The following is a 23,928-nucleotide window of genomic DNA, read 5'->3' as shown; positions in this document are numbered from 1 at the left end:
ATAGAGAATTTTGTTTTGGCAACCACTCTCACATATAGTGTAGATAATTATTTCATGCTATTATTCTTTCCTTAAAAATCCCCTTTTCTCTCTGCTTATCCTATTTCCCTTAATTCCTGTTAAAGCCCTTTTGTGAAGAACCTCTTCCTTGGTTTCTTCCTACTCAAAATTCTTGATGTTTTTATTGCCTGTACACCTATCACATGCTACTTTGTATTATTGATCTTAATTTTAATTATATGTCTTGTCCCATTAGCAAATCTGAAAATTACTTAAGGGCAAGATTTGTATCTTCATTTTTTTTTTCTTAAGTGCTGGAACATTAACAAGTTACTAAACTGTTGATGGTGATTAGCATAGTAAGTGTGTATTTGTAAACTTTCTCAGGATGTTTGAAAATAATTTTTGTTTCTAACATTGGATGTTTAGAATTATCCTTATGCTACTGAATTGTTAAACTCTTTCTTGGAGTAATGATGTGACCATATTGCCACAAATTCTGAATTAGTGGGTCTTATATTAATTACATTTCATTGGTTCTCAGTACTTTACACAAAGTAGATGCTTAAGAGTTGACTGATGAAGAGATGAATAAATAGTCTCAAAGAGCAAATGTTGTTGATATCTTAATATATTGAACTAGGGCTAAGAAGTGGCTTAATGCCCAGAGGAAAAAAAAATATCCTGTGATTCTGATTATTTTATTTGGAGCCTTTGAAAAATACCTCCAAATAATGTTGTTTAAAAATGATTACCATACATTTATATCCTCTAAAATCAGAGGGAAAAGAGTATCCTGGGTTTTTCATGAGTTGGGATTTTCCTTTGACCACCTGCCCACTTCCTTCAGTGGCATTAGAGTTGTGGACCCTGTGTCTATAGGTGTATTTGTCTGAAGCATTTCTTTTCTGTTCTACTTGTGTCCTAAGGAGTACAGATCAGATATATTGCTGAAATTTGCAATGAGAAAAACTCAGAATTCCTTTGGAGAAAGTGGAAAATGTATTATAAGCACTGGTATCACTTAATGGTGAATATTAATGTGCCTACTTAAATATGACAATGATGAAGTAGGTATAACTAAAGACATCACCAAATGTGTCACAGCTAGATGAGCATAGAGATTTGGTTAGAATTAAGGAAGGAATAGGGGAAACATTTAAAAAGACGGTAAAGTGGATGGGAAAGGAAAGCAGATGTAAAGTAAAATAGATGTAAGTGCCAAAATGGCATATATAAAGATCACAAAAGAGAATTAACAGGGAGAATTAAGAAAAAAATAGTGGTAAAGTGAGGAATAAATTATAAATAAGTTGTTTTCAGTGCTTTTCCTTGTCAGAGGAAAAAAACTTCAGAAAGCTTTAAAGTATTTTCTTGGGATATAAAATTTACATTATTTAGAAGGAAGATATTTTCTTGGTTATAGTATGTTGACATAACTTATTGTTACAGTAAACTTGTTCATCTGTACTTGAGGAAAATGTTACTTGTAGATAATTTACAGTAAGATTGGAGATGGAGATAGGAACTTAACTAAGTTTATAAATTTTTTTCTTGATTACAGAAAAACTGCCAAATATAGAAAAGTAAAGAGGAGTAAGAAGCTTCATTACCCACTGTAATAACTTTTAAAATAAATTTTAACTTTTAGGTTCACAGCAAATTGAATGAAAGATGTAGAGATTTCCCATATACCTCCTGCTGCCACACGTGCATTGCCTCCACGTTGATCAGCATCCCCCACCATAATGATACGTTTGGTTATAATTGATGAACCTACATTGAAGCCTCATTATCACCTGAAGTCCATAGTTTACATTAGGGTTCTCTGTTGGTGGTGTGCATTCTGTGAGTTTCGGCAAACACATGATGGCGTGTGTTTACCATTGCAGTAGCATACAAAGTAGTTTCACTAACCTAAAAATCCTGCATTCTGTGACTTTCATCCCTCTGACCCCCTAACTCCTGGCAACCACTTATCCTTTTACCGTCTCTCTATACTTCTGCCTTTTCCAGTATATCATAAAGGTGGAATCATACAGTATGTAGCCTTTTCAGATTGGTTTCTTTCACTTAGTCATAAGCATTTAAGTTTCCTCTGTGTCTTTTCATAGCTTGATAGCTCATTTTTTTCTTTTTCTTTTCTGCCTTCTTTTCGTCTTCATTTCTTCTTTAAAAAAATGGGATACATGTGCAGAACTTGCAGGTTTGTTACATAGGTATGCGTGTGCCATGGTGGTTTCCTGCACATATTGACCTGTCCTCTAAGTTCCCTCCTGTCAACCCTCATCCCCCACCCCTCAACAGGCCCTGGTGTGTGATGTTACCCGCCATGTGTCCATGTGTGCGCAATGTTCAGCTCCCACTTATGAGTGAGAACATGTGGCATTTGGTTTTCTGTTCCTGTGTTAGTTTGCTGAGGATGATGGCTTCCAGCTTCATCCATGTCCCCTCATTTCTTTCTGGTACGGAATATTTCATTTTCTGGATGCACTACACTTTATTTCTCCATTCACCTACTGAAATCATCTTGCTTGATTCCCAGTGCTGCCAATTATGAATAAAGCTGCCAAAAACATCTATGTGCAGGTTTTTGTGTAGACATAAGTTTTCACTTCATTTGGGTAAATACCAAGGAGTACAGTTCCTGATAAGAGTATGTTTAGCTTTGTAAGAAGTTGCCAAACTGTCTTCCAAAATGGCTGGACCATTTTGCATTCCCACCAGCAATGAAGGAAAGTCTCTGTTACTCTACATCATTGCCAGAATTTAGTGTTGTCAGGGTTTGTTGTAATTACTTTGCAAAGTTTTATTCTATATACTTTCATTAGTTTTTACACATATGCAAAATAGTGTACCATAATTTAATGATTTCTATTTAGTTGAACATAGAGGCTACTTCCATTTTGTCTTTTACTGTCAGTAAAACCCTATCATAAAAATCTTTTATATAAACCATTTTATGTACTTTTTTCTTTAGAATAAATTCCAGAGGTAGAACTGTACTGAGATGGTAGAGACATAGTTTTTAAGTTTCAAAATTTTAAGAACACTTTGAACTTGGCTAAAATTATTCCTTTGGGAAGTAATTTGTAAAGATAATTTTGTTTTCTGTCTTTAAATTTTCTGTACACATGATGAGGACCTTTACTAAATATAATGTAAAATGTAACAAGACCTTTATTAAAGACATTAACTTCAAATGAATATTCCAGAATTGTTTTGTAAAAAGATTTAATATTATTGACTGATTTTAGTAAACTTTATGCTTTATTTACCTATTGCCTGGTGGTAGTGCTGTTACACAATTAAATTGAGGAAAGGCCATTTAAGTAGTAATTCAGCTGGTTAAAAATAACCAGCACTGAATATTAAACGTGAAATAAATTGTTTATAAATTAAAACATGGGTTTAACATGGTTAATTTCAGAAGTGAAAATACAGTTTTATAATTATATTTAGTTTCTTTTTTTAAGGAAAATTTACTTTGGATTAAGATAAGTAGGCTGGATAAAATCTTACAGCCGAGTCATTTTTAAGCTACTTATGAATATTTGATTAGAGTCATTGTGTTTTGGCTGTTCATATTTGAATGCATGAAGAAATGTTAATTCTGTGTTGAAACTGAAAAATTAAAATTCAAAAAAACTTTCTTTTCCTTTTTCCGGTTTTTTTTTTTTTTTCCTTTTTTTTCCTTTTTTTCTTTTTTTTTTTTTTTTTACCCTCCATATAACATCTATCTTTTTTTTTTTTTTTTGAGATGGAGTCTGGCTCTGTCGCCCAGGCTGGAGTGCAGTGGCCGGATCTCAGCTCACTGCAAGCTCCGCCTCCCGGGTTTACGCCATTCTCCTGCCTCAGCGTCTCGAGTAGCTGGGACTACAGGCGCCCGCCAGCCACCTCGCCCGGCTAGTTTTTTTGTATTTTTTAGTAGAGACGGGGTTTCACCGTGTTCGCCAGGATGGTCTCCATCTCCTGACCTCGTGATCCGCCCGTCTTGGCCTCCCAAAGTGCTGGGATTACAGGCTTGAGCCACCGCGCCCGGCCATAACCTCTATCTTTAAATCTACTGGGTAGTGCTGAATTGATGGATTATATTTATTGGTTTGCATTTAGTTCCCAGGAAATTTCTATCAACAGTAATTGTATCTTAGTTAAGTATTGATACCCACTATGTCCTCTGAGCATGAAGCAGTAATAATTTTCTCAATTTGGGAAAGGTAATTCATTACCTGTTACAGCATTATTCTCTCAGGTGGGGAAAGTTATGGTTGTCTGATTGACTCCAAATATAACTACAGCATCCTTTGATTGATAAAAGTAAGTGTTCTAGGACATTTTGCCATCAGTTGAATTCTATACCTTTCCCTTTCCATTGATCCTACTTCAAAATTAGAGCTATAACCTGCTAGAAAACTGTGAACTCTTCATTGTGTCACAGAATAAAAATGCTTAATAAGAAAATATGGTAACAAAATTTTTGTTATTATATTGTTTTTTCTTTGGGCTTCATATTGTTTTCTCTGTAGAGGTAACAATTCAATACAAATTTAGTAATTTTGTCAAGTCTTTCACCCACTTATAAGTTATACTTCATTCCTAGTATCACCTTTTTTTGAGGGAGGTAACTTATCTTTACAGTAATGATACTGTAAAGTATCTTTAAGCTACTTTCTAGCCACATTAGTCTGGCTATAGTTACATGTTGTTAAAAGCTTGGTTTAAGTTGTTAGAATTACCCATAATTGTTACAATGAGTCTATATAATAGCTTTACTTTAGTACTAAGTTAGCCCTGCCTCTGAAGTATGAACCCACTGGTCTCTACTGAATACTTTTGGTGTTTAGTCAGGTCTTTCTACTGGGTAGTCATTGGTTTTCCAGCCCTGTGGGAGCAATGGTTCTTTGGCTGCTATAGTAAAGGGACCCCTTTATGGATTGTTGGAGCATGTGTGTGTGTGTGTGTGTGTGTGTGTGTGTGTGTGTCTGTGTGTCTGTGTGTCCCTTTTGTCTGGTACTCTGCCTCATAAATTCCAGCTGCCTCAACCTCCTCCAAATATTATCTTTTGGTCTCAACTCAAGAGATTGTTGTTCTGTATTTGGGTTTCTCCGTCCTTGTACTGTGTTCTGCAGTTTGCCTTGAGGCAGAAAGCTAGGATGATGATAGGACTCCACCTATTTTTTCCCCTTTTATCAGGTATTGCAGGGATGCATTGCCTTTTGTCCAGTGTCTAGAAACAGTTGTTTCATATATCCAGTTTTTAGTTGTTTACAGCAAGAGGTCAAATCCCACATTCTTCTCTTTGGCATGAGTGGAAGTCTGGTGTCTGGTGTTAATTTTTATGTGAAAACATTGAAATAGAGTACAGCAAGACTTCCAAGGTTAGTCAACAAGTATTAAGAAGCTACCAATGTCTTGGGCGGATGTAAAGGACAATATGCTCTCTGTGAGGATAACACAGACAGAAAGTAAAGATTATGACAATCTGTGTATATCAAGATTCCATAGAAAGTGGGAGCCTGAGTATAAAGGATAATCTTCAAGTTGGATTAAAGTAGAGCAAATCTTATTAACAAGTGCACCGAGCACAGTAATACCAATGTATACTGCTAAGCAAGATTAGATGGAAATTCTTAAACTCTATAAATAATTATTTATAATATAATGTTGGCTTAATTAGTTTTTAAAAATTTACATTTTTATACCTTTGCCCTTTTCAGTTCTCCAAAGTTGATAGTAGTCATTTTAATTTTGAAATTGGCTTTCTGTATAAGGCAAGTGTTTACATTTCTGGCCACACCAAATTATTTAATCCCAAACCTACGCACTCAGTATTGCTTGTTTATAATATATGACATCAGTGATATCAGCTAAGTAGTACTTTTTTATGTCCAACTATCCATCTAGTTGTTAAATCTTTCATTGATGTCTGTGTGTTAACTAATGCAATTATTCCTGTTCTAGAACATTACTAATGCTCAGTTCAGTATCTTAAGTATCTGTATGTAGTATATCAGTTATCTATTTCTCTAAAACTGATATTGAAAATATAAAGGATACATGTTATAAGTATGTTTAAAACAAAGGCTGGGTATTCGTGTTATTACTTGGTTCCATTGGCAGAGACTTTGACACTCTAAATCTGCTTTTTAGCTTAACTGTTAATAATGAGGAACTTAAAAAAGACAATGTTAAAAACAGATTTCTAATTTTTCACACCTCCTTAACAGCAGGTTGCAAGCGCATTGAACATTTGATCAGGCTGATCCTGTTTCACTGCTAATAACTACTCACAGTCTTATGAGCAGTCTTTCAAAGGCTGCCAAATGCTCCTTACTGCTCTTCAGCTGGCTGTGATCCAGCTAACTGTTGGCATTTTGTCACCTAGGAATCACATTTGGACATTGATAAGTATCATTGGTCCACACTGGAATTACACAGGAATAAGAGAGGTTCTTTTCTAGATCTAAAATGACTCTGAGGCTGGGCGCGGTAGCTCATGCCTGTAATCCCAGCACTTTGGGAGGCCAAAGCGGGTAGATCACCTGAGGTCAGGAGTTCAAAACCAGCCTGGCCAACATAGTAAAACTCTGTCTCTACTACTACTACTAATAATAAAAAAATTAGCCGGGCATGGTGACTGGCATCTGTAATCCTAGCTACTCAGGTGGCTGAAGCAGGCGAATCACTTGAACCTGGGAGCAGAGGTTGCAGTGAGCCAAGATTGTGCCACTGCACTCCATCATGGGCGACAGAGTGAGACTCTGTCTCAATTAAAAAGAAAGACTCTAGAAGATCTTTAGGAAAACCTAATCTATTCTACATTGTCTATATATGAGGCTTCTCTAGTGACTGATATTGGGATTTAAGGGTGTAGGATAAGAAGTGGAATTCAGATGCAGGATTTTAGATACATCCATCCATCAGTGCTGTGTGGCAGCAGCTAGACCATTCTTTCTAAAATACCCCTTGCATAGCCCTCTACCTTCCTTTTATTATTTATTCTCTAACCTTGCTTACACGGAAAACTACAAACCAGTGCTCAAAGAAGTCAGAGATGACAAAAACAAGTGGAACAACATTCTATGCTCGTGGATAGAAAGAATCAGTATCATTAAAATGGCCATACTGCCCAAAGCAATTTTATTGACATTCTTTACAGAACTAGAGAAAACTATTTTAAAATTCATGTGGAATAAAAAAAGAGCACAAATAGCCATGGCAATCCTAAGCAAAAAACAAAGCTGGAGCCATCAAGCTACTTGGCATCAAACTATACTACAAGGCTACAGTGACCAAAACAGCATGGCACTGGTACAAAAGAGACACATAAACCAGTGGAACAGAACAGAGAATCCTGAAATAAGACTGCTACAAGTATCTGATCTTTGACAGACTTCCTTTATTTCCTTTTAAAAGGAAATAAGGAGGAAAGATGCTTTTGAGGATCTTTTTAGTAAAATAACAGCAAACAAACCACCAAAAATCTGTCACCCACAATTAAACAAACCAATTTATTTCTTTCTAAAAAATTCCTCTTTGTGTATAGAAATTAGAAATCAGTGTGAAGGAATTGTTTAGTAACTTTCATGTTGTCAAACAGTATGGTACTTAGTTGACAGGCTGAATCATAAGGATACTGAGAGGATGCTGTGCTAAGATAGGTATCTAAGGGGAGATCTTAAACTTTCTCCTTGAATGCCTTGAATAGAAGAAACCAAAAGATTCTACAAATGCCTTATGTGTGGTCTGAGAGAGTCATTAATGCATTCAAAAATATTTACTAGTTACCTACTATTTTAGGAGCTGAAGATACAGAGATTAACAAGACCAAAAAGGGTGCGGTGGCTCACGCCTGTAATCCCAGCACTTTGGGAGGCTAAGGCAGGAGTTCAAGACCAGCCTGGCCAACATGGTGAAACCCCATCTCTATTAAAAATACAAAAATACAGAAAAATTAGCCAGGCATGGTGGCATATGCCTGTAGTCCCAGCTACTCGGGAGGCTGAAGCATGAGAATCACTGGAAACCAGGAGGCAGAGGTTGCAGTGGGCAAAGATGCTGCTGCTGCACTCCAGCCTGGGCAACAGAGTGAGATTCTGTCTCAACAAAAACAAAAACAAAAAACAAAAAAACTAAAGTTAAAATTTAAAAAGTATATGCAGAGATAAACAAGACAGAAAATGTATATTATAGTAGTTTAATTTCAAGAGAAACTAGGAAGAGCCATTTTTTGCACATATAGTGAATTAACTCAAAGAATTTTAAAATTACAAATGGGGATGCATTAATTTGCATGCCTTATTTTTATTTGAATCTTTTTACTTGCTAAATGTTAGAAAATGGCAAAATACCAACAAAATCATTTGTCATTGCTAAAGTTGGATGTTTTCCAATATTAAATGGCTACTTTTCAGTTTCAACCTTACATTTTTTTTGAATATTAAAAGGATAGGTTGCAGAAGACAGGTTCTTTAACAGGTAATAGACAGACCTAAATAGAAAAGTAGATATAGGATATTATGGTCAGGTTGACAGATGTAGCCATTTATTGGTAGTTGGACTTCTCATTGTATAGGCACTTATCTAATGATATTTATGCATAGTTCATAACTCTGTGCACCTTGATATTGTGAGGCATAATCAAATGTTGTCTACAACTGGCACACATTATATATAGTACATTATCTGAAAAGTTTTGTGGACATTAAATCATACGATTTTATAACCAACACATATAATGTAAAGGAAACACTTGATGAATCCTGTTCATAAAGTTGAAAAATCCTTTCTATGATACAAAGTCATATCTACTTTAACTGTTCTATAAATTGGGATTTAAAAATTAGGTCATTTTATTAGCTGACTTCTGTTAAATAATGATTTGTTATATATAGTTGTATTATACATATATACATACATACAGACATGTATATATGTAGAGAGTTAGGAATTAGCTGTAAGCTAACAGGTAATTAAAAGGCAGTATTTACCTTTTATTTATGTGTTTCTTGGTAAACTTGTTTGCGAATCAACCATACTGTCTTAGAAAACTTACCTTTAATATCTTGCCTATCTTTCTTATTTTCTACCAATTCTAAATTTTAGAGCATTGTATTTAACCTCAAATTAGATAACTAGACCATAGAAAGAATTGAGTGAAGTAAGATCTTTACTCCTTTCCCAGACTGTACATTCATTCGTTTACAAGAATGGTTCAGAATCTGTAATTAGACACTTAAGTAACAGTCTGTGTTGTAGATACGTAATTAAATAGTTCATCTGTCCTAGTACTGTTAGATGATACCTACTGGCAAGCATGTAATGGATTTTGTTCATATGAATGGAAAGAATTCAGGTTTCTTTCTTAAAAGTTATAATTTTCTTTTTTTTTTGTTTTGTTTTTGTTTTTGAGATTGAGTCTTGCTCTGTTGCCCAGACTGGAGTGCAGTGGCTCGATCTTGGCTTACTGTAACCTCCGCCTCCTGGGTTCAAGCAGTTCTCTGCCTCAGCCTTCTGAGTAGCTGAGATTACAGGCGTCTACCACCATGCCCAGCTAATTTTTGTATTTTTAGTAGAGACGGGGTTTCACCATATTGGCCAGGCTGGTCTTGAACTCCTGACCTTGTGATTCACCTACCTCAGCCTCCCAAAGTGTTGGGATTACAGGTGTGAGCCACTGCACCGGGGCAGAAGTTGTAATTTTCATAAGGTAAATTGGAAATAATTTTTTTGTTGTTGTTTTTGAGACAGAGTTTTGCTCTTGTTGCCCAAGCTGGAGTGTGGTGGCCCTATCTCAGCTCATTGCAACCTCTGCCTCCCAGGTTCAAGTAATTCTTCTGCCTCAGCCTCCCAAGTAGCTGGGATTACAGGCGTCTGCCACCACGCCCGGCTACTTTTTTGTTTTTTTAGTTGATACAGGGTTTCACCATGTTGGTCAGGCTGGTCTCAAACTCCTGACCTCAGGTGATTGACCCACTTCGGCCTCCCAAAGGGTTGGGATTAGAGGCATGAGCTACCGTACCTGGCCAGTTGGAAATAATTTTATTTGTTGGTATGGCAATGACATTTTCTCAGATTTTAAAATTCATGTATTAGGCAGAGAGAAATTACTTAAGTGCTTTTTGAATGAATATATCTAAGTTCTGTATTGTATTTGCATGCAGAATGAAATTAGACCGTCATCTCATACCACAGACAAAAATCAAACTCAAAATAGACTGAAGACTTAAACATAAGACTTGAAACCATAGAGCTACTAGAAGAAAACATAGGTGAAAAGCTTCATGACATTGCTTTTAGCAATAATTTCACGGATATGACCCCAAAAGCATAGCCAACAAAGTCAAAAGTAGGTAAATTGGATAATATCAAACTAAAAAGCTTCTGCAAAAGAAATAATCCCAGAGTGAAGAGACAACCTAGGGAATGGGGGAAAATACTTACAAACCAAACCTCTGATAAGGGGTTAATATCCAAAATATATAAAGGAACTCAGACAACTCAATAGCAAGAAAACAAATAACCCAGTTACCAAGTGGGCAAAGGACACGAATAGAAATTTCTCAAAACATACCAATGGCCAACAAGTATATGAAAAAATGCTCAGTGTCGCTAATTATCAGGGAAATGCAAATTAAAACCAAAATGAAGTATCACTTGACACCTGTTAGAATGGCTATAATAAAAAAAAAAGAGAGATAAGTGTTGTTGAGGATGTGGATGAAAGGGAACCATTGTACACTGTTGGTGGGAATATAAATTAGTACAGCCATGATGGAAAACAGTATGGAGGTTTCTCAAAAAATTAAGCATAGAACTACCATATGATCTCACCATCCCACTCTATATATCCACAGGGAATAAAATCAGTATGTCAAAGAGATATCTGCATTCCCGTATTCATTGCCACATTAATCACAATAGACAAGATATGGAATCAACCTTAGTGTCCATCAACAGATGAAGGAAAATAGACTATATATACACAATTGAATACTATTCAACCTTTAACAGGAAGGAAATCCTGTCATTTAAAAAACAATTTTTTAAAATTTTACTTTAAGTTACAGGATACATGTGCAGAATGTGCTGATTTGTTACGTAGTATACATGTGCCACTGTGGTTTGCTGCACCTATCAACCTGTCATCTAGGTTTTAAGCCCCACGTTCATTAGGTATTTGTCCTAATGCTCTCCCTCCCCTGGTGCCCCAGCCCTCAACAGGCTCTGGTTTATGTTGTTCCCCTCCCTATGTCCATGTGTTCTCATTGTTCAGCTCCCTCTCATGACTGAGAACATGCGGTATTTGGTTTTCTTTTCCTGTGTGTGTTTGCTGAGAATGATGGCTTCCAGCTTCATCCATGTCCCTACAGAGAACATGAATTCATTCTTTTTTATGACTGCATAGTATTCCATGGTGTATATGTGCCACATTTTCTTGACCCATTGATGGTCATTTGGGTTGGTTCCAAGTCTTTGCTATTGTAAATAGTGTTGCAATAAACATACATGTGCATATGTCTTTATAGTAGAATGATTTATAATTATTTGGGTATATACCCAGTAATGGGATTGCTGGGTCAAATGGTATTTCTGGTTCTAGGTCCTTGAGGAATTGCCACATTGTCTTCCACAATGGTTGAACTAATTTACATTCCCATCAACAGCGTAAAAGCATTCCTGTTTCTCCACAGCCTTGCCAGCATCTATTGTTTCCTGATGTTTTAATAATTGCCATTCTGACTGGTGTGAAATGGTATATCATTGTGGTGATTTGCATTTCTATAATGATCAGTGATGATGAGCTTTTTCTCATATGTTTGTTGACCACATAAATGTCTTCTTTGAGAAGGGTCTGTTCATATACTTTGCCCACATTTTGATGGGGTTGTTTGGTTTTTTCCTTGTAAATTTGTTTAAGTTTCTTGTAGATTCTGGTAGACCTTTGTCAGATGGGTAGATTGCAAAAATTTTCTCCTTTTCTGTAGGTTGCCTGTTCACTCTGATGCTAGTTTCTTTTGCTGTGCAGAAGCTCTTTAGTTTAATTAGATCCCATTTGTCTATTTTGGCTTTTGTTGCCATTGCTTTTGGTGTTTTAGTCATGAAGTCTTTGTCTATGCCTGTGTCCTGAATGGTATTGCCTAGGTTTTCTTCTAGTGTTTTTATGGTTTTGGGTGTTACATTTAAGTATTTAATTCATCTTGAGTTAATTTTTGTGTAAGGTGTAAGGAAGGGGTCCAGTTTCAGATTTCTACATATGGCTAGCCAGTTTTCCCAGCACCATTTATTAAATAGGGAATCCTTTCCTCATTTCTTGTTTTTGTCAGGTTTGTCAAAGATCAGATGGTTGTAGATGTGTGATGTTATTTCTGAGGTCTCTGTTCTGTTCCATTGGTCTATATATCTGTTTTGCTACCAGTACCATGCTGTTTTGGTTACTGTAGCCTTATAGTATAGTTTGAAGTCAGGTAGCATGATGCCTCCAGCTTTGTTCTTTTTGCTTAGGATTGTCTTGGTTATACAGGCTCTTTTTTGGTTCCTTATAAAATTTAAAGTAGTTTTTTTCTAGTTCTGTGAAGAAAGTCAATGGTAGCTTGATCGGAATAACATTGAATCTATACATTACTTAGGGCAGTATTGCTGTTTTCATGATAATGATTCTTCCTAGCCATAAGCATGGAATGTTTTTCCATTGTTTGTGTCCTCTCTTATTTCCTTGAATAGTGGTTTGTAGTTCTCCTTGAAGAGATCCTTCACATCCCTTGTAAGTTGTATTCCTAGGTATTTTATTCTCTTTGTAGCAACTGTGAATGGAAGTTCATTCATGATTTGGCTCTCTATTTGACTTTTGTTGGTGTATAAGAATGCTTGTGATGTTTGCACATTGATTTTGTATCCTGAGACTTTGCTGAAGTTACTTATCAGCTTAAGGATTTTTTGGGCTGAGACAGTGGAGTTTTCTAAATATAGAGTCATGTCATCTGCAAACAGAGACAATTTAACTTCCTGTCTTCCTATTTAAATACCCTTTATTTCTTTCTCTTGCCTGATTGCCCTGGCCAGAACGTCCAATAACATGTTGGATAGGAGTGGTGAGAGAGGGCGTCCTTGTCTTGTGCCAATTTTCAAAGGGTATGCCTCCAGCTTTTGCCCATTCAATGAGATATTGGCTATGGGTTTGTCATAAATCATTCTTATTATTTTGAAATATGTTCCATCAATACCTAGTTTATTGAGAGTTTTTAACATGAGGAGATGTTGAATTTTATCGAAGGCCTTTTCTGCATCTATTGAGATAATTGTGTGGCTTTGTCATTGGTTCTGTTTATGTGATGGATTACGTTTATTGATTTGCGTTTATTGAACCAGCCTTGCATAACAGTGATGAAGCCGACTTGATCGTGGTGGATAAGATTTTTGATGTGCTGCTGGATTCAGTTTGCCAGTATTTTATTGAGGATTTTCGCATCAATGTTCATTAGGGAAATCCTGTCATTTTGACAACATAGATGAACCTGGAGGACATTATGTTAAGTGAAATGAGTGAGGCAGAGAAAGACAAATACTGTATAATCTCACTTATACAGTCAGCCCTTAGTATCTGTGGGTTCTGCATTCAAGGATAAAAAATATTTGGAAAAAATCATACAACAATAAAAAATAGCACAACATAAAAAATAAAGTATAACTATTTAGCATTTACATTGTACTGGGTATTAGAGTAATCTAGAGATAATTTAACATGTACAGAAGAATATGTATAGGATATATGTAGACACTATGCCATTTTGTATCAGGGACTTGAGCATCTGTGGATTTTGGTATCTGTGAGGGTATTGGAGTCAATCCCTGTGGATACTGGGGGATGCTTGTATTTTTGATCCCAGATTGGTTGAATCCAACCATGTGGAACCCACAGATAAGGAGGCTCGATTGTATGGAATCTAAAAACATTGAACCTATAGAAGCAGCATAGAATGGTGGTCATCGGCAGGCAGTAGGGAGGATTTGGGAGATGTGTGTCTAAAATAACAAAAGTTCAGCTAGATATTAAGAATACATTCAAGAGATCTATTGTACAATGTGGTAATGTGGTGACTGTAGTTATTATTAATAACAATGTTTTGTATATTTGAAAGTTGCTGAGAGAGTAGATTTTAAGTGTTCTCACCACACACAGAAAAGATAAATATTTGAGGCAATGGATATGTTAATTAGCTTGATTTAGTCATTCCACAATATATAAATGTATCAAGACATCATGTTGTATATTACGAATATTTATATGACAAAACTTTATACAATTTTTATTTATCAAATTCAAAAATAAAGTTTTTGTTCTGTTGTCAAAATTTTATTTTAAATAGCTAAATCCTCCTTCCCTCCAAAAAACCTGACTAAAATTAAGTCAGAATTAATTGGGAAAATAATTTGCAGAAAATAAACCAGAGATTTAATATTTTTATATAGCTGAATACCTTCGATATTTGTTTAGAGTGCCACAAAGTTTAATCTTTTACTGGAGACATAAAGCTACCATTATGATGGTTGATTAGAGGACAGTACTATAATAAGAGTTGCCCTCAGGCCTTCTGAGGGAGGCACAGGGATATTTGGCCCAACTCCAAGTTGGCCATACTAGTTTCACTGCTTTACTTAGTTTTTTTGCCCCATTCATACTAGTTGGACTTCATCTGTTACTTCTTATTTTTATTGTTTCTGCCAGTAGCCGTGACTCTTACTTCCTTCTACGCTTTTTCTACATACATTGTATGTATTTGGGAGTTTTAAATTTTAACAATGAATTATGAGCATTTCTTAATATCATTAAACATTTAGCAAAAATATATTTCCCCATCACATGTATATATCATAATCTAATGATTTATTTTTTCTCAGATATTTAGATTGCCAGTTTTTCACTGCTATAATTTTGCCCCAGGCATCATTATAAATTGTTTGGCTTTCTGAATCCTTATTGTAGTATTTTAGAATAAAGATTACTGGAAAATAAAAGGATGTAAAGGTTTAATATTTAATTTTTTATTGCTTATTTATTTCTTTCAAAATAGGAAATATAAGCTCAGGGGAAGTAATCAACAGAAATGCGGTTAGAAAAGTCTCCCTCTTATTCCAGGCCCCCAGTCTCTAGGAAAAAAGTCCTGCAATAAAAGACACTGTTTGAACTCAGATGATTCCATGAGCGTGGGAAGCATGGGAGCGACTTGTTCCAGTGCTTGTATATACAGAGAATATTTCTGTGATACAGATGAGAGCATACTATACAAACTGTTCTGCACTTAAAAAAAAAAAAGACTTATGACTTTTTCATTTTGCCATGGTATTTTTCTGGAAAGTTGCACCATTTACACTTCCACATTTCACCCTTATAGGCATTGAATGCTTTAATGTTTTTAAAGTCTTTGCTACATTCATTAGTGAAATTTTGAAATACTTTTTATGATTAGGGGTTGAACAGTTTTTTTTGGAGTTACTGGCCATGTGTAACCATTCTTCTTATTTGAATTTTCATTTTCTTACCTTGCTCATTATTTAAAAACTAAGATCTTCATAGGTCTTCATATTCTGACATGTCATTTTATTTGTGCTCTTTATATATTAAACATATTAGCCTGACATAAGGCTAGATGTTATGTCACAAATCTCACAAATCACCACTAAAGAACTTACTCATGTAACCAAACACTGCCTGTTCCCCAAAACCTCTTTATATATTAAACATATTAACCTTGACATAAGGCTATATGTTATGTCAAGGCTAATATGTTTAATGTATAAAGAAAATAGGATTACAGATCCTGTTTTCTCAGTCCTTTATTGCTTTTTAATTTTATTTAATTTTTGTAGGGACAGTCAACAGTTGAATACTTTTATCTATTTTTTAATTTTTATATATCTGGCTGGGCGTGATGGCTCACCCCTGTAATCCTAGCACTTTGGGAGGCTGAGGTGGGCGGATCACAAGGTCAAGAGATTGAGACCATCCTGGCCAACATGGTGAAACCCTGTCTCTACTAAAAATACAAAAATTAGCTGGGCGTGGTGGCACCTGTAGTCCCAGCTATTCGGGAGGCTGAGGCAGGAGAATCACTTGAACCTGGGAGGCAGAGATTGCAGTGAGCCAAGATCACGCCACTGCACTCTTGGCATAGCCTGGCAACAGAGCAAGACTCCATCTCAAAAAAAAAAAAAAAAATTATGTATCTTTAATTTCCTTCTAATTGTATAATTTTTAAATCAAAAAACCCCCTTTATTAGAATCATGTGCAAAATAAAGAGTAAGTGGGGTCCTCCCACTCTTAAAAAATACATTAGAAGATTAAACCGAAGACCTGTTCTAATCCAAATTACTATAGATATTGAATTCATGAAGCCTAGTTGAAGGAGATTTGACTGTCAGAACTGGAGACCGATACAATTCCAATTATGGAATTTTATCACTGTTGGTTGATGTTTCCGGTCTGCCTCCCACTGCAGTTGTGAGTACACGTGTGTGTAGTTGAGGGACAGTGAGTCTAGTGTCCATCACATGTGTAGGTGTTATCTAATGATCTCACGCTTTGGCTCTTCTCTGTGTTCTTCTCATCTTAATCTCTACCTCTGTTCTTATTTTTAAAGTTTAGGCGCCTGTAGTGACCAAGGAGTAAAGAAGGTGCTGAGCTGTGCCAGATATATTTTGTATTTCCTGCTTCGGCTCCCTCTCTAGAATTGTTGGTCATCATTTTGATAACTTGGTCATTGATAATCAGTTTAAAATTAGAATGAAATGAAGATAATTTGAAGATATATGATCCATGAATCATTGATAGGCTTTTTCATTAATCAATGTTTTTTAAAGAAAGACTGGTTCTACTTTTTGCAGCTGACTCTTACTGTATTTGTTAATTTGTTTCTATGTATTTAGATCACATTAGCTACTATGCTAAATAGCCACTCTGTATTTTAATAAAGTACTTAAATTTCTTAACGATCATAAAAAGGAAAATGTTAATTAAAAAGTATTACTGTTCAAATATTTGTATATTCAATATTTATCTTTAAATTTTCACTGTTGAGTAATCCAAATAAAATGTTGCCTTTTTCTTTTCTTTCTTCCTTCCTTTCCTTCCTTTCCTTCTCTTTCTTTCTTTCTTCCTTTTTCTTCTTTTCTTTCCTTTCTTTCTTTCCTTCCTTTCTTTCTCTCTCTTCTTTTCTTTCTTTCTTTCTTCTTTCCTTTCTTCCTTTCTTTCTTGACATAAGATCTGACTTTGTTGTTCATACTGGAGGACAATGATGCGATCATAGCTCACTGCAGCCTTGAACTCCTGCGCTCAGGTGATCATCCTGCCTCAGCCTCCCAAATCAATGGGACTGCAGGTGTGAGCCATACAGGCTAATTTTAAAAATATATATAAATATATATATTTTTGGAGATAGAGTTTTTATGTGTTGCCCAGGCTGGTCTAAAACTCCAGGGCTCAAGCTATCCTCCTGCCTCAGCCTTCCACTTCTTGGGATTACTCCCAGGCATGAGCCACTATGCCCTGCTCATAATGTTGCTTTCTTATGTTTGGTGATCTCACATTACTAGACATGGCACCAAGCTGTGATTTACCTGCATGGATGGACAATGTCACTCCCCTCTGCCGGAATCATTTGTGTTCAAACAGTATCTTTTATTACAGGGCTTTCCCCCCAGAACTTTCTGGACATTCTTATTTCTGGTGGATCAGTGTCCTTTTGTGGGGAGCTAATGGGTAATACATAATCTGAAGCTACAGCAAATATTATAGCTCCTGCTCTTGCTGTGGCTCCCGGTGGTTCCTCCAGAGCAGGAAGGAGGAAAGAAAGGAGTGGCAAATGTGGGAGAGATAGTGCCTTAGAATCCAATACATGATTTGGTAATTGGCCAAAATTATAACAATTGTTACTACTTACTGTGCTTTCTAATCCTTTTGACAATACAAGCAAAGTATTATTCTTCCTATTTGACACATGAAAAAACTGACATTCAGAGAAATTGTGTTCCAATCAAGGTGAGCACGGGTACTATGAAAACAGATGGAGAAGGTGAATTTAACTTTGGATATGGTCAATTTAAGAGAGAAACATATTTTTAGAAACAAACTTGGCCAGGTCCAGTCGCTCATGCCTGTAATCCCAGTACTTTGGGAAGCCTAGGCAGGAGGATCTCTTGAGTTCAGGAGTTCGGGACTAGCCTTGGCAAAATAGCAAGACCCTGTCTTTACCAAAAAACATTAAAAATTAGTCAGATGTGGTGGTGTGTGCCTGTAGTCTGAGCTACTCGGGAGGCTGAGGCAGGCAGGATGATGGCTCTGATAGCACCACTGCACTCCAGCCAGAATGATAGAGCAAGACCCCGTCTCAAAAAAAACAAAACAAAAAACACCAAACTTAAAACAGTAGTTTAGTTTGGAGAAGCAGGTTTGGAGCTTGGGACAGAGGATAGCACTACAGAGATAGGTTTGGAAAATCCTATACACAGAGGTGATAATTAAAATATTGGAGATTGTTTCTATCCATCTGACAAAGGGCTAATATACAGAATCTACAAGGAACTTAAACAAATTTACAAGAAAAAAAAAAACTCCATCAAAAAGTGGGTCCAGGATATGAAGAGTTACTTCTCAAAAGAAGACATTTATGCAGCCAACAAACATGAAAAAAAGCTCATTGTCACTGCTCATTAGAGGAATGCAAATCAAAACCACAATGAGATACCATCTGATGCCAGTTGGAATGGCAATCATTAAAAAGTCAGGAAACAACAGATGCTGGAGAGGATGTGGAGAAATAGGAATGCTTTTACACTGTTGATGGGAGTGTAAATTAGTTCAACCATTGTGGAAGACAGTGTGGCAATTCCTCAAGAATCTGGAACTAGAAACACCATTTGACCCAGCAATCCCATTACTGAGTATATACCCAAAGGATTATGAATCATTCTACTAAAAAGACACATGCACAGGTATGTTTATTGCAGCACTATTCACAAAAGCAAAGACTTGGAACCAACCCAAATGCCCATTAATGATAGACTGGATAAAGAAAATATGGCACATATACCCCCATGGCATTCTATGCAGCCACAAAAAAGGATGAGTTCATGTCCTTTGCAGTGACATGGATGAAGCTGGAAGCCATCATTCTCAGCAAACTAACACACTGCATGTTCTCAGTCATAAGTGTGAGTTGAACAATGAGAACACATGGACACAGGGAGGGGAACATCACACACTGGGACCTGTCGGTGGGTGAGGCAGTAGGGGAGGGATAGCATTAGGAGAAATACCTAATGTAGATGAGGGGTTGATGAGTGCAGCAAAGCACCATGGCACGTGTATACATACCTATGTAACAAACCTGAGAATTCTGCACATGTATCCCAGAACTTAAAGTATAATAAATAAATTTAAAAAAAGAATGATACAATGAACTTTGGGGACTTGTGGGAAAGGGTGGGAGAAGGGTGAGCGATAAAAGACTACAAATTAGGTACAGTGTATACTGCTTGGGTGATGGGTGCACCAGAATCTCACAAATTACCACTAAAGAACTTACTCTTGTAACCAAACACCACCCGTTCCCAAAAAACCTATGAAAATTAAAAAAAAAAAAAAATTAGAGATTGCTGATCATGTATTATGGAGTCATCATGGCAGTAGACTTAATTAGTTGTTCACCCATGCATTGCTCCCTGACACCCTTTTTGGAGCATAGATTCTTATGGCCTGAGAACCATTAATTTTGTTCAAAGGAGACTGCAGAACATGAATATATGAGGTAGCGTTATAGATAGGTTTTCTCAGCCCCATCCTACTTCATCACCCTGTTGGTAACAATGAGCTGCCACAGCAGATTCTAATAGTAGTAGGATGGGCTCACACCCTTGGAAGATACTTCAGAATCTCCAGTTGAAACCCTTACCTCCAATTATTCTCAGTCCCTTCTAATACATTTTTTAGAATCACTATTTTAGATTTACAGAGGGAGACAGTGGGGACTATCACTTTTGATTTTACTTGTAAAGAGGTAAGCTTTTTGTTTCTTAGGTACTAAAGAAAACTTAGAAGAACTGTATTATCCCCATTAATACGAAAAAGAAGATGTTACAAGGAGGTAACTCACTTAACTTAAAGAATGGGGTTTATTGAAAGGACACAGCCTTGACTGTTCTGAGGTCTGTTCTCTCCATAACAGGTTCTCACCATAACATGGTGCCCCTGCTTTATTCACTCTCTGCCTCTCACTTTCAAATTCCCCAAGCTTGGTGGACCAGCTTTATTGTTCAGCCTTTTACTTAGGTGGGGATTTCTTTCCTATGCTAACCATTGGTTTGGCTCTAGGCCCAAGGTTTTACAAGCCGCATGGAATTACCTGAGTCTGTTTTTTTTCAGGCAGTGGGGCAGGACTGCCACTGGCAGGCAATTTTGAGGTTCCACAGCCTATCCAAGAAGATTTTACAAATATTATCCTTTTCCAAGGTACAATTTGCCATCATGGGCACTGAATCATGCGGTAGAGTTGAGAGTCACTAGTGGGGGGAGAAAGGTATGGGGTATGTGTTTGAAGAATATTTGATAAGAATCACCAGCAGGATTGTTTGTTTGAAACTACAGGAATATTCCAATTTCCCGTATCCCTTATGATATACTTTGGGTGATAAGCCACACTTCCACAGGGAGATACTGCTACTGAAGGGAGCATGCTATATAGCTTATTGCGTTAGGGTAGGAAAAGCAGTTGAGAAGCACTGATGTAGGACGTATCATTCAATTTGAATATGTTAGGAGATGTTTCTAAATTACATTCATCCTCACAGTCAATAACTTACTTTCTATGAGTAACTTTAATAGGTCTACTCTCTCAAGGTGCTTAGTAGCTACAATATTTGGCAATTTTGGAATGGGGAAAGAATTAAATGGACAGAGCAACTGAATGTGTACAAGCTTTCTCTTTTCATGACAGATGCATTATATGTTTTCATGAAAATAAAGAAAATACTCATTTTTGTAAATGCCATCAATCTTTAAAAGTCGAAAATCTGCTTGGCAAGACAAGTGGTACAACTATAACCACAGAATTGTGGTTATTGTTACATTGTATTGTTTACTGTAAACCTGGTTCAATATTGGTAAATATAGTGTAGCAGAAACTGAACTGTTGTGAGCTATCTGGGCATTGGGCCAAGATATCATTAAAAATACTGCCTCAGACTAATTTGGGTTTATGAATAATATTTTGTTAACAGCTCAACTGAAATTGAGCCACATGGTGTAGCTTGAAAATTCTGAATCCACAAGATAATGAGAGTAGTTTGTGTATACAACGCATTCAATATTCTATATTTGAGTGATAAATTTATACATAATTTTGTTAACCTTTAAACTGTAAGTTCCCATATGCTTAATATGATCTGATATCTTTAAAGTTTACATAATGCTGTAGTTTGCTGTGAATCTGAATGCCTTGTAAACTAAAGTATTATTGGTTTAACAATCAAATCTAAAGAATAAGGAGAAGTTGCTGAGCAAATATTAAAATGGATATTCAACACAGTTTTGGCATATGTTTCTACAAACAGCTAGAGTTTACATTAACATTCACCAAAAAGATTGAAGGACATAAAGTGTTGGGAAAGTTCACTAACTTAATTCATTTCTTTTACTAATGAAAGGTTATTATGCCTTCAAATGGAATTTAGAGATTATTAATAGTAGATATAGCAGTGGGAATGAGCTTATGATAAGTGAGATGATTCAAGAAAAAAATCTCTATATATTTCTTGCCAAGAAAAAATACATTTGTCTTTTTCTTCATGTGCTACTTTTAATTACTTTAAGTTCTTTCTGAACATACATGTATTATTAATAATTCCTATTGAAATAGCATAGGAAGGGTTTATTTTTGGTCACTGTTAGTGTGTAAGATATTTCAGCAATGGAAAGATGTGCATTATTTAAAGAATGAATTTTAATATTCTTCTTCTCAATAAATGTTTTATTTGTTTTCCAGGTTAGCACTCTACGTATATGAATATCTGCTCCATGTAGGAGCTCAGAAATCAGCTCAAACATTTTTATCAGAGGTATGTTTTATAGATTTTCTGTATTGCATTTTGATCTTATATAAATGAATGGAAAACATACTATAACGATTATTTGAAGAAAGTTTGTTATGTATTATATAGTGAATTCTTAGTTATCAGTATACATAGTATAGTTTTTATAGATTATGTATAAGCATTTTTATCCCCATGCCACTTCTGTGCCACTCGATTTTCTAGTCACCTTTCCAGCCGTTTTCTCCTTTTAGAAATGGAAAGTAATATTAGTATGGCAACAATAATCAAGAAAGCAAATTTTAAAAATTTGCTCTAAAAAATTTGTGAGTTATAAGCCCTCTACCATATCTCTCATTCTAACAATATAGTAATTTTGGAAAATGTGGATTTTGTTTTTATTTTGTATGGATGACCGCTGATTGATTTTAGTTAGAAAACATTTTGATAACCTTATTTCAAGTTCTTCCCTTTCTCTTCTCCACCTTCACTTTCTTTCTTTTTTTTAAATTTCAACTTTTATTTTAGATAAGGAGGTACATGTGCAGGTTTGTTACATGGGCATGTTACGTGATGCCGAGGTTTAGGGTATAGATACTGTCACCAGGTAGTAAGCATAGCAGCCAATAGGTTGTTTTTCCATTCATGCTCCCCTCCCTCCCTCTCACCTCTAGTAGTCTATAGTGTCTAGTGTTCCCCTGTTTATGTCCATGTGTGCTCAGTGTTTAGCTCCCACTTGTAAGTGAGAATGTGCAGTATTTGGTTTTCTGTTCCTGTGTTAATTTGTTTAGTATTATGGCCTCCAGCTTGATCCATCTTGCCTAAAAGATATGATTTCATTCTTTTTTAGGCTGTGTATTATTCCATGGTGTATATGTACCCCATCTTCATCTAATCCACCACTGATAGGCACCTAGGTTGACTGGAATTTGACCTTTCTTACAGTGATGCTTATTTGTCTCCTATGTGTATGAGGATGATGAGGATTTTATTGAGCTCTGTTATGTGCCAGGCATACAATGTGCCAAGGTATTTTACATATATTATCTCTAATTCTTATAAGAAATTTGCAAAGCAGGTAATATTATTTCTGTTTTACTGATGAGGACAGCAAGGCTCAGAGTGTTTTTATAACTGGCTAATGGTCACAAAGCTTAGTGAGTTATGGAACTAGAATTCAGACTTAGGTCTATGTTAATCCCAATGTTTTTGGTTTTTCCTCTATATCTGTGCTGTCCAATATGGTAAACACTAGCCATATATAGATTTTTGAGCACTTGAAATGTGATCCAATTAAGAAGTGCTATATGTGTGAAGTACAGTATTTTAAAGACAGTATGAACAAAAGAATATAAAATATCATTAATAGTTTTAAAATTTTGGTCATACATTGAAGTGATAGTATTTTGCCTATGTTAGGTAAAATAAAACATATTACTAAAATTAATTTTAACTTTTCTTTAAATATGGCTATTAAAAGTTTTAAATTGGATAACACATTATATGCCTGTATCAAAATACCTTATGTACCCCATAAATATATATACTGCTATGTACCCATGAAAATTAAAAATTAAAAAATTTTTAGCTGGGCGTGGTGGCTCATGCCTCCCAGCACTTTGGGAGGCCAAGACGGGTGGATCACAAGGTCAGGAGATCGACACCATCCTGGCTAACACGGTGAAACCCCGTCTCCATTAAAAATACAAAAAGTTAGCCAGGCGTGGTAGCGGGCGCCTGTAGTCCCAGCTACTCGAGAGGCTGAGGCAGGAGAATGGTGGGAACCCGGGAGATGGAGCTTGCAGTGAGCCGAGATAGCGCCACTGCACTCCAGACTGGGCGACAGA

General features: G+C 36.0%; 1 protein-coding gene across 50 annotated transcripts in view; it reads left to right on the top strand.

Moving 5' to 3' along the window:
* Positions 1–23,928, top strand: part of SSBP2 (single stranded DNA binding protein 2) — a 329,283-nt gene that overhangs the window by 86,669 nt on the left and 218,686 nt on the right. For 38 of the 50 annotated variants that reach the window (XR_012413808.1, XR_012413807.1, XR_012413804.1 and 35 more), the window contains one exon: positions 22,036–22,108. The exons of 3 other annotated variants lie outside the window; for them this stretch is intronic. Coding sequence is in view for 18 of the 47 variants with exons in the window: in XM_065546434.1 (XP_065402506.1) it covers positions 22,036–22,108 (73 nt within the window). In the remaining 29 variants the exon portion in view is untranslated. Of the gene's footprint in view, positions 1–20,417; positions 20,505–22,035; positions 22,109–23,928 lie in introns of all 50 variants that reach the window. 9 more of the 50 variants (XM_065546448.1, XM_065546444.1, XM_045394792.2 and 6 more) reach the window with 1 other exon arrangement.

The sequence above is a fragment of the Macaca fascicularis genome, chromosome 6 (assembly GCF_037993035.2).
Source record: "Macaca fascicularis isolate 582-1 chromosome 6, T2T-MFA8v1.1".
NCBI lineage: Eukaryota > Metazoa > Chordata > Mammalia > Primates > Cercopithecidae > Macaca > Macaca fascicularis.
The sequence above is the reverse complement of the archived record's forward strand: the minus strand, read 5'-3'. Positions and strand labels throughout refer to the sequence as shown.